The 12,163-nt window shown below is 34.4% G+C and overlaps 1 protein-coding gene across 1 annotated transcript in view; it reads left to right on the forward strand.

The window, feature by feature from the left end:
* Positions 1-2,679: 2,679 nt before the first annotated feature.
* Positions 2,680-12,163, forward strand: part of LOC106108196 — an 84,553-nt gene continuing 75,069 nt past the window's right edge. The window contains 8 exon segments of the mRNA XM_013289294.1: positions 2,680-2,734; positions 6,800-7,015; positions 7,157-7,253; positions 7,336-7,456; positions 7,911-8,134; positions 8,645-8,795; positions 9,190-9,273; positions 10,405-10,674. Of these exon segments, the coding sequence (XP_013144748.1) occupies positions 2,695-2,734; positions 6,800-7,015; positions 7,157-7,253; positions 7,336-7,456; positions 7,911-8,134; positions 8,645-8,795; positions 9,190-9,273; positions 10,405-10,674 (1,203 nt within the window). The 5' untranslated portion in view covers positions 2,680-2,694.

Genomic DNA, 12,163 nt, shown 5'->3' on the forward strand with positions numbered 1-12,163 from the left:
GTTATAAATGCACCCTGTATACATCTTTCCATTCCAGTAATCCAGTGCTGGATTGTAACTGAATATTCAGCATATAGAATTCCTGTGCTGGATTATATTTTTCATTTGTAATTTAGTGCTGGTTTTGATTACTGGCCTGGGATAATGTAAACTAGGCATTATCTTCTAATTCCAGTGCAGTGACATGCGTATTATTCTTGTCACTTTCATCTATTTTGACTAGACAGAGACTACAAAATGTAAAATAATTATTCGGCATTGATACCTTATTTGGTAACCCTCTTAATAATAACTCATGTTTTTCTTTTGTTATAACGATTAGTTAGTTATAAATCAAATTAAAACCAAAAATCTTATGAAATCGATAAAACGACTGTTAGTAGATTTTGTTATTTATACGTAAATACATTAAAAATACAAAAAAGCTAGCTGTTCCCATGCGGCTTCACCCGCATGAATTTGTGAAAATTTTATTTTATTGTTTACATTTGTCAAATTATCAATAGCAAATGTCAAAATGACATGACAAACCTAGACAATCTTGCTTCTTGATTTTGGCAGCAACTTATAGTCTCTTTCCCACATTAGGGTTTTTATCGAAAATATTTACCCCCTTAGTTTAATGGCGTGAAAATATATAGCATAAAGCGTGACGTAAGTGTAGGGCTTATTAAAAAAAGGAATTATTCAAAAATATGCTATAATTGCTGACATCTTAGGCAACAGAGAAGTGTGTGTTTACGCTTTATTATAAAAGTATAGATTGTATTAAACGTTCCGTAATCTACTTCAAGCAGCTTTTCTTATTTTAATGAATTAACCTTTTAAATAATTAGAGTTAAACATCAGAGTAATTAAAAAAACATTAGTTGAAATCGCAGCTAGATTTGTTGTGTAGATTACTGCAAATCATTGTAAAATCTTCTCAATATAGTATATTGTTTGTTATTCTATCTCCTATAGCTATTCTATCTTACGTAAAAAAATCGATAACTTTTGTATAAAATTAAAAATATATCTTTGTCTCTCTTTCTATTTCTCGCTATCTCTTTCCAGTCCAAAATGTCAGCTAGAAATAACGCATAAATGCGACTGTCGTTTGTTACGAAGCCTCAACTGTTTAGTTGCACAACTGAAAATCGACTAATGAACCTCCATATAAGCTTATAGGAATCAAAGCGAGACGAAACAGTTGTGCGATAGTTTAGTCAAAGATGTGCGCACGCTCTTATAATATACACAGTCCGTGCTACCAGTAATAACAAATTGTTATGCAATTAAGAAGTTAAAAAAAAACATTCGTTTCTATTGAAGTAATTGAAAAATGAGTGTACTCGAACATATGTCGTGCGACCTCCAATTGTAATTATCCTTCGATTTAATTTTGTGTGCTTTTTAATTCGTAAACACACGTATGCTTTTAAAATTGTTTTGTAAATCTATCTAATATATCGATATAAATAACGGGGTTTTTGAGATAATAGACAAATTCATTCACCAGCTTCCGCTGGCAACTTCATCCGTGTGGAATAAAAAAAATTAAGGAGCTTTTGTATTCTTCAAGACTATATCCTCTTTTCGTCTCTTTCATTCTCTGTATCTATGCTAAATTTCATCGACATCCGTTCAGCAGTTTAGGCTAAATCTCTGACAAACATCCATCCATCTAAACTTTCGCATTTATAATATTAGTAAGAAGATAACCCACTTCACAAAGGAAGTATTCAATTCAGTTTGATGCGAAACGGTTGCTATTTGTTACACTAATATTTTATAGAGGAAAGATTTGTATTTTGTATGATCGAAGGATGTTGCAGTTTTTTTTTTTAATAATATTATAGCGAAGATAATATTCTTTCGAATTGTTTCGGCAACAGAAATTCAACACGTCTAAACTTGGTTATAATGTCGAGATAGTTTATTTATAATCTGCCAATGTTATCACGTCTGTTATATGTTTATATCTATTGTTTATTGTATTGTCTGAGTCAGAGAATTCCATACGAATGTTTAAGGGACTGCCTCCTGCGGGAACTTCGCAATTAGTCTTTCGTAGGCGGTAAGATGTAACGTACGTCTTTGCGGCCAGTGCGTTATTTCGGAAAAAGGTTTCGTGTCTAAAGAGTTTTTATTCGAACGTTTGAATGTTGTTCTTTATTTAAATTGTTATGTTTTTTAATTTCGTTAAATTGATTTATAAAAATTTAGTGCTTATTTGAATATTTATGTTAGTTCTTTTATCTTTTTATGAATTAAAGATTTTTATTTGGTAATTAAAATTAACATAGATACTAAGCAAAATTAGTTTTCAAATATTTAAGCCTTCTTTTATAATTTTGCCAAACATATTAAAAGGTATAATTTGAGAGTCATATTAAAATATTAAAACCTTTAGTGGGCATTAACAATTAAACCCTTTCTTATGTAATATTTTTAATTTATTATTTTACTTCTTATTTACTATTCATAACTAAAGATATTTGATATTGTAATGATACTTGTATGTTGATATAAAATAGTTTAAAATGATATCAAGCTTATATTTAGGTATCGGCAGAACAAATTCATATAATGTTCGTGCGAAAATCTTTATTTTGCAAACATACTGTATACACAATGTAAACAAACTATCTGAGTGTAGTCAATATTGAACCTTAGTGTGTTTGAAATAAAGCTGTATTCAATTTGACAGCTATGAAGAAGATAAAACGAATATTTTCCTTCGGGAAAGGTGGTAAGTTTATTTAAAAAAAATCTTTTTTTGTTAACTAATCTTGTTTCCGGTGTTAGAATTTTTTTTTGATGGCTTCCTGTTGATAAATAAAACAATAGGATTTGTATACCACTTTTAATAAAAATTGATTTTTTTTTTTGTATTGTACAATTTAATGACAAATTATAAGTCTGTAATAAACCTTAACTATGGTGAAATTACCCCAGTGTGAGGACATTTGTATACTTATTCTGTACAAATTTCGTTAGCGCAAATTTGGACCACCCGTTACGTTTTGACAGCCTGAATTTAAAAAAGTAGCCTATATGTCCTGTCGAAATCGGCTCTGCCGTTTCGGAGATCATCCGAAAATAAACGCGGCTTGCAGACAGACAGATTTTTTTTTAAATGCGATTTTCGTTATCAACATCAACTTGGACTTATCCCTTACGGGGGGTCGGCACAGTAAGTGCTCTTCCATACATTTCTATCAGCCGTCATATCTGAATCCACTCCTTTCTTAAGCATATCCTCTTTAGTCTTAACAAGGCTAGCATCATCATTTACTAAATTAATTAATTATAAACTAAGAATACAATAGTTTCTGTTAGTACTAAAAACATTAACTTCTCATCTGTCTGTCTCTATATTTGTATTTGACATTTAACCTCGCAATAAACGTTAATTGTGGTGCTTGTGATAAGTGATGCACATACATACATGTACATTTGAGTAGTGAAGTTCATTATCTTTGCAATAAATCTAAATACTCTGATTACTAACATATAGACAAAGTTAGGCCCTTCGTACACAAACCAACATAAATATTCGATATATCGCTAAGCGACTTACATTTTCATAGAGGTTCCAACACAGTAACGAGTCAAACATTGTGTTCTCGCCATCTCCTATCGCTAACTGTTTGTCAAGATGGTCGCTACAAATACATAAGTTGCCGCAATTTTCAAAATAGTAGAGTTAAAATTTGGTAAATTCGTATGCGATGTACATTTAGTGACTGAATAGACGACTTGAGTCGACGACTCATATTGTTATGGAGAGCTTGCGTGTTGCTTTACTTGTATCGCATAGCATCTTATGTACGACGGACCTTAGACTATTGTAAATTATAATTATAAACTAATTAAAGCACTCACCTTGTCGAAATCCTTTAGTGCAGATTTCTACTTAAATCTACACTAAGGGAGACTACTTAAAGGCTGAGTTAGGCTTGTTATTAAATAAAAATAATACTAACGTTCCCTAACTCTACACCTACACTAGGCTTGATTACTAAATTCCCTGTCCCTTAAATCTATTTTGGTGTCTATTAGGTCAGATATGACGTCATCAATTATGTGTGCAGGCGTCTTCGGCGCTTAAATCAGTACTACAATGGCCACTGGGCGTAATGGGACCTCCTTTATTGAATACATGAATATCTGCCTGGTATTGACTTTAAATCTCTCGATGTGATGTGCTACTTTGTTGCTAACAATTAAAGTTCCAATTTTCGTCACACAATTTTGAGCTTAACTATTTTTCTTCTCTGTAGTTTGACTCCAAATTTAAATACATAAATGGGACCCAGCTGCAAGTACTACCTTTCAGATAAAAAAAGTATTTTCAAAATCGGTCTACGATGGGCGGAGTTATGCCGTAACACACATAAGAAACAGACGAATAGAGTACCTCCTTCTTTTGGAAGTTAGTCAAAAAGGAATAATTAATGAACTGATCGATTCCACATAGAGAAAGATAATGTTTTAAAAAGTTACAATTAGAGATTTGTGCAGACATACTGTCCAGTTTATGTGCGTCTCCTCCTCCGTCAATTAAGGGCAGGCAACGCATCTGTAATTGATGTTTATGGGCAGCGGTCGCTTTCCATTTCGGTGGATTCAGGTGGCTTGCTCGTTTGCCACCTTATATAAAAAATACTGAGGTGAATTTTCATGTTTTTTTTTTAAATATTGAGATGCTTCAAGATATCGGAGTAACGCCGAGTTAAAAGCAGTATCGTAAATCAATCGCCTGTCGAAACAAAATCGATCGAAAACGTCAAATATTCTTTTCACACGAGATTGAAATATGTACAAACATTCTGTATTCATAAATCAACACAATGGAATTCGCATCATTGTTTATGTCAGTCTATCTTCGCCATACCAAGTTGTATTTAGTTGTATAAACCGCAAACCGCGCTGTGCTGCCATTAGCAACTTATGTAATACCTGGTTGTTGATCACGACTTCGTTTGCTTCTGGGTAAATTTTCATTCTATATTCATTTTCAAGAATTCTTTTCGACATTCCAAACTAGTGATGGGTATAGAGGTACTAAATCGAACCGCAAGCGGGAAAATCCATGCCCGGGTTCTTGAATCCTTTGTAAACGAACCCACTGAGATCAACAAGTCTGTTATTTCTGATTGTAAGCTATAGCTGTTCCAAATTTCTTCAACATTTTTACAATCGTTCTGGCGCTATATGGCAACAAACATAAATACAAAAAGTCGCATTTATTATATTAGTAAGATATAGTATATACCTTATTTATTTATGTAGCTCTGCTCTTTTTTTCATCTGAAACCTGAAAGTGTTGCCGAAATATCTGCAAATAGTGACTGAGTTGGTAAGATGTTCGCCGAGTCCACAATGTTCCCAGCAAATTTCAAACGAGTACTAATATATTAAAGAATCTATTATAAATACTGTTGTTCTGAAGCCTTAGTAATTTATAAACGTTCAAATAATTAAATTTACGGCTCAACTATGATGTCATGTCAATTTTTTAAGCAACCGCTCTATATTGACCTCGGTCTGAGGCGTAGATTGGTCAGTTATTGTTGCAATTTCCAAACCAACTAGAGTGGGTGGCTAGCCACAGACTGAAAAAAGTCAGTTGGCAAACTTGCCTATTGATTTTGCCTCTGTTATGTAATGTTAGAGTCTCCTTGCATTGCGAGAAAATGTAGGTTACTAATGTGAAAAATTACTATAAATATTAGCATTGTTTATGTAGAAATATACAATTCTTTTGTTAAAATTAAGTTAATGTTGTTTTTATTACATTAACTAGTTGAAATATTTACTTACTAAATCATACTAATATTATAAATGCGAAAGTTTAAATGGATGAATGTTTGTTAGAGTTTGTAGCCTAAACTGCTGAACGAAGATCAATAAAATTTGGCGTAGATATAGAGGATAGTCTGGAATAACACAGGCTACTTTGATTTTTTAATTCCACGCGATCGGAGTCGCGGGCGAAACCTAGTTATTCAATAATCAATTTAATTTTGCTATAAATCGATCTGTCTGTTTGCTTTATACAGTCTTCCTCAATTAGTTTCTGTATAAATCGGACAATGTCAATGTCACTTGGTGCGGGGCTATCGTCCTAGTTTTTCGCAACTTTTTACAGACTAGCGTCATAGATTTCATGCAGTAGCAAAGTCAAAGTCTATTGAATAAAATTAGTCTGTGACATCTAGAATCTAAGTCAGTCGTTATCTGATTGCATGTGGAGCGTGTTGGTTAAATATATCTAATGCCTAGAAATTCAATACTCGTGTACCGGAAGAGAATTATCGAACGGTGTTGGGAGGAAGTGCGCCTGTCAGGTGGATGTTTTGCAAATTTATAGTCTGTGGTTTTTAAGGTTATGTGATCGAATACCGGTGTATTTTGTTTTGATTTTAGTTTGTTTTTTGTTGAAATTATGTGAATAAAAGTGGAGTAGTGAATAAAAAGCAAATTACGCGTTTTGTTACGTGATAGTCTAGTATCGATTGGTTAAAATTATGGTTTAGATAAATTTTAATAACAAACATACCTGTTTATCTTAAAATAATAGAATGAATTAAACGCTTTTAAAATACGCTTATATAATTTTCAAATCAAAGTATTGCAAGAAATGTAAATAAAATTCTAAACCAAAAGATACTGTTGTCGTTAAGTTAACGTAGAGTGAAGAACGTATTTGGTATAATATCGCGGGGTTTTACTGCTAGAATAAAAATTAACTATTTTTGAAATTAGCAATGAATATTTAACATTTGACAATTCTTCATCCTTTTTCCAGAGGAATCGAAGAATGCAGCTCGTATATTCACCGAACAATCCAGCAGTCTACTGGAACGCCTGGAGGTGTTCGAACGGCAGCTGCACGAGCGCATCGCAAGCCACATCCCACGAGACCTGGACAGCCTGGAGCACCTCGTGCTGCAGCACAAAGACTGGGAGACAGGGCTGCACGGACTCGCCAGCGATGTGGAAGAAGTCCAGAATACCTTCAGAAGTATACCTTCAGTCTATTTGTTTTTAAATAAATCATAAAGGCTTTTCGTCCTCCAAATAACTCTGTCATCCCTCATCTCAGTCATCACTCTCTTCTTGATCATAAAACCTCTATATTTAGTAATTATTTTGCTTGTGTCAGGTATCGCCCTCAAGACCCCGGCTATGAAGAAGAGCCTGGATAAGGTTATGGGCAAATGGACTGATATGCAATCTAAGAGCCAGCTGTTCGTCGAAAGGTAACTTTTAACTTAACGGTTAACATTAGTATCTTTAAAGCAAATTAGGATAAATTTATTTAAAAATGTATTTTATTTGCAGGTTAAAGTTTGTGGAGATAATAGTGAACAGCATAGAGGAGAACAACCAGACCATATCGGAGTTCGAGATCAAACTGGCGCAGTTCCACGACCTGCCTAATGATGTGGAAATGTTGAAAGACGTAAGTACACTAACTGTTTTTCGCGACTTCGTCCACGTGAAATAAAAAAGTGCAAAAAAAAACTTTTGTCATTCAGCGATAACGTAGCTTTTTAAAATATTCAAATCAAAATTTCAAGGTCAAATTTCAATCAAAGGTCAAAGAATTTTTAAAATAAAAAATATAAATCTGACCTCTTTATATTAGTACTAGTTCTTGCACGTGACTTCGTCCACGTGTAATTAAAAAACAATAAACAATTGTAGTCACTGATAACGTAGCTTTTTAATGAAAGATTTTTTGAAATCGGCTTAATAGATCAATACATACAAAAATAAAAAAAGTATAGATATAGAACTATAGATATGATGGGCAAGTTGATGATGATGATAGAAGTATAGATATATGTATAGACGAACAAGCTTTAAGATTGAAATATCAAGGTAGTTTTTACTTAATGTATTTAATATTGCAGATGCACGAAGACCTGCTGCGCCTGCAGGTGGCGGTGAGCAAGCAGCAGGTGCAGGTGGACCAGATGAACGACGACGGGGAGACCTGCCGCCGGCTGGTGGAGACCTCGCGCGCTGGCCTGCACGCCTCGCTGCCGCGCAAGCACGCGGACCTGGAGCGCCTGGACAAGGAGCTGGAGCACATCAACACGCGCTGGAACAATGTCTGCCAGCAGCTGGCCGAGAGGTTAGTTATGTGAGGTCGTGAGGTGCATCGTGACTTACACCTCATAACATATGAGGTTACAAGTTTGGAGTAATAAACAAAACCTATGAATGAAAGTTGGTGAACGAATGTATGCCACTAGCGTCGCCAGGCGATGATCTAGCCTAGGCTAGGACTAGAGGGTGGAACAGGAATAATAAACTTGTTTAAATATAAAAATAACGAAACGCGTTTTCGAGTATTTCTTTGCGGTTAAGTCCCTTTTTCACTTAGCGATAGCCACAAGGGACTATCATTACGTATTAATCCAGATTCTCAACCACCGGGCCACCAAATTTTGCATATTGTCATAAATTATTTATGAACTATGTTGTAGTAAGTAAATAATTTTTATCTTCTTTGTGTGCCAAATTTTGAAATCGTTCAATATGTGCCGCAACAAAAAAAGGTTGAGAATCAAATAGGGCAGTTAGTCGTTGTTGAAAAAGCGTCTAAATGACACAGTTTCGTACAATAAAATATTATTTGCAGACTGCGCAGCTGCGAGGCTGCATACCAGCTGGTGCGGAGCTACAGCGTGGGTGTGCAGCAGGAGGTGGACTGGGTGGACGGCGCGGCCGCCCGCCTGCAGGCGCAGCCGCCGCTCGAGCACCGCCCTAAGGAACACCTCGAGACCACCAGGGTATGTATCTCTTACTCGCGACACAGTCCGTGTACAATTAAAAACTAAATATAGCCTATGTTATTCAGTGATAATGTGGCTTATTCGTAAAAGATTTTTTTTATATCGGCCCAGTAGTTTTTGAGTTATTTCAATACATATAAAAATACAAATCTTTTCTCTTTAAAATACAGTACAGATAGACTAGCTTTTACTAGCGACTCTGTCCGCGTGGAATTAAAATAGTAAATATAGCTTATGTTATTCATTGATAATGTAGATTATTGGTAAAAAAAATTTTGAAATCGGCCCAGTAGTTTTTGAGTTATTTCAATACATGTAAAAAATACAAATCTTTCCTCTTTATAATATTAGTATGATACTTTCAATGTTTTAATATTAAATTTCTTTGCAGGCTCTACTTACAAGTGTCGTAGAAAGGACACCAAAGATAGAGAAAGTGAATGTCGATGGAGGACGATTTATCCGCGAAGCAAAGGTGATTATTTTAGAAAATAAACTTGTATGGCGTTTAATTGAAAAAATTACTATCGAAAAATCATTTATTTCATTCGTCATGACGCCATTTTGTTTCAAATTATTGTCTATGGTCACTTTTTGTTGATTTTTTGAGGTTATGAAAGGTTTTGTAAATGTCGGTCCAGCGTTTTTCCTTTGCACATCTCCCGGGTTTGCTCGTGTTTGTCTTTGGTCTTCAACAAGGTCTCTTTTTATAGCGGAGGTTCTGTTTCGTATTTTTTATGCACTTGCGAACGCAACAGCCAGTAATGCTTGGAAATAACATATGTTAGCTAAAATAACGCTTTTTACCGCCGCTTTTGCTTAATAATGCTTAACGGTTTGAACTAATATAAAATAGTGAATGAGTTTGTATGATTGTGCGAATCATTTCTATCATTAAAAAACAGCAATTTATTACTGCTGCGTTTAAATGTGACTAAATTGTTATTTTTGTAATTACGATATGATACCGTCATCCATAAAGATTTTAAATTCAAATTTTGTCAACGCCTTTTCGAAAATATACAAGAGTTTTTTTTCTGTTTTGCTTTGCATGCACTTGTGTGTTGTCAGCACAAAAAAATGTTGCATTTTTTTTGGAAAAAATTAAAAAACAATTCTTTTTCGTAGAATTACGTTATAAATTGGCATTCGTGGATATATCGGGCACGCATTGGGTGTTGCACGCTTAAAGAATCCCGTAGCATATTCCCAGCATGAAATTATCCTGGGATTACCTATTAGCTGGACTTAAATATGTTATGAAAGTGACAAAATTACATATATTAGTGAATTTTAAATAACTTATGATAGAATATTTGTATGGAAAAGTGTATGAAAATTGACTGATGGATGAATGTTTAAAATCTTTAGTTCTTTTAGTTGAAATACAATAAAATTAAACTCAAAGTTTATAAATGGAAATACAATATGAATGAAAACGGATGTATGCGTGTAAAAGCTTCAAATTAAATCTAATTAACCTAACATAACTGATTGTTTTTAAAAATAAACCAGCATAAAAAGACATCTATTTCCATGCAATTAATATCACATGTCTAAACTGGTTTTTTAAGAACGGTCAGTATTAACTAACCAACGAACATAGATCCACGGTTCCCGCTGCCAGCGGTACACGGAGTGGTTATGCGAGGAGGTCCATCCTTCGCTGGATGTGCGTCAGTTGAAGAAGCAAGGGGATGCGGAGCTCTCCCAGCGGCTGCAGCGCTGCGGGCGCGGTGCTGGGGAACTGACTGGCGCTGACGCGGTCGCTAGAGAGCTGGACGAGCTGAATGCTAAGCATCAAAGATTGCTGGATTTGCTGTATGAGAGATTGAGAAGGATAGCTGCAGCGAATCCTGGAGATATTGTTACATTGGTAAGTTTTTTTTATTTTTTTAATTGTTTATGGTGGAGCAGGGGTGGTGATTTATCAAAGTGCTTTTTTTAAGAATTGTTTAAATCGCCGTTGAATAATTTCGACTGCCATTTTAACGTCAATTCCATGGACCTACTTCGTAATTTTTCTTAGTGTTTTTATGGTAACGTACCAAAAATATTGTGCCATTTATGCCACCCATGGTATATTTCATATCTATGGTGGAGATTTCCAGAGATTTTTATAGTTTTGTAAATATTTTTCTTTGCTTAATTTAAGGTTTTACTGAAACATTTTTTAGAACAAAAATAATATTCTGCAACCAATATTTGAATGAAGTTTCAAGTCAATATTTGATATTCGTCACATAAATTCTTTGCCAATTTAACTTATCGTGGTAAATATTTTACTAGATATGAAAATTAATATTAAAAAAATACCAAGTCTTAAGAATTAAACATTACTCACGATGATTTAGAAATTTAATTGAATTCATAAGAATTTGTGACCTTGTTTTGTGACCTTCAACTAGTGACGTCATACAATTACCTCATAGATTCAACATGAAGTCATCTTCAATTATAACGTTAATCGAGAAAAGATTTACTTATTATTAAACACATACACTTTTATTTAATAATTCATTTATTGTTGAATAATCTGTCCTTATTCTACTTACTACTATTTCGAAACCAATAGGACTTAGGGTCCTTCATAAAGCGAGCTTATCATTTCCTCAAAGGCCGGCAACGCATCTGCAGTTCCTCTGGTGTCTGGATGTCCATGGGCGTCGTTGACCACCTCGATGTTCTTGCCGCTCGTTAGCCCTCTTTTATCTTACTAATATTATAAATGCGAAAGTTTAGATGGATGGATGGATGTTTGTTAGCTATTGAAGCTGGTTATATATGAAAAAAAACAGTCGGCGCATTTCGATCTTAATAGTTCTATCTTTCGTCAAAACAAGAAACACTAACAACTCGATTGTAAAAATAGTCCTTGGTACTGCGTACTTGTTGTAGTAATTTAATATTTCGCGAACAATCGCAAATAAGAATTCTTGTAGCCAACGTTTTCCTAATATATTCCAAATGATGTCATCGTGTCCGGACCTCCATGAGGCCGGAGCGAATTTGAATAATAAATACACAAACATTCAGTTAAAATGCGTTATACGAGGCCGGACTCAATGCCGACTGAGAAATTGTAGTTCTACTTAGCTGGACCTTTGACTAAACTATCGCACAACTATTGTCTCGCTTTGATTCCTATGCGATTATATGGCGCACACTACTCGATTTTTAGTTGTGCAACTAAATAATTGAATTTGCTACAAAACAATCGACAATCGCACAACAGTTGTGACGACAATTTAGTCAAAGGTGTAAGCTCGCTCTTAGAATGAAATCCAATTTAAGTTTTTTATTGATAGAAACTTGAGGAATATAGGATTTCCATCTAGAGTAACTAATGCATTAACTGCCTTTAG

The sequence above is a fragment of the Papilio polytes genome, unplaced genomic scaffold (genome assembly GCF_000836215.1).
Source record: "Papilio polytes unplaced genomic scaffold, Ppol_1.0 DF821733.1, whole genome shotgun sequence".
Classification (NCBI taxonomy): domain Eukaryota; kingdom Metazoa; phylum Arthropoda; class Insecta; order Lepidoptera; family Papilionidae; genus Papilio; species Papilio polytes.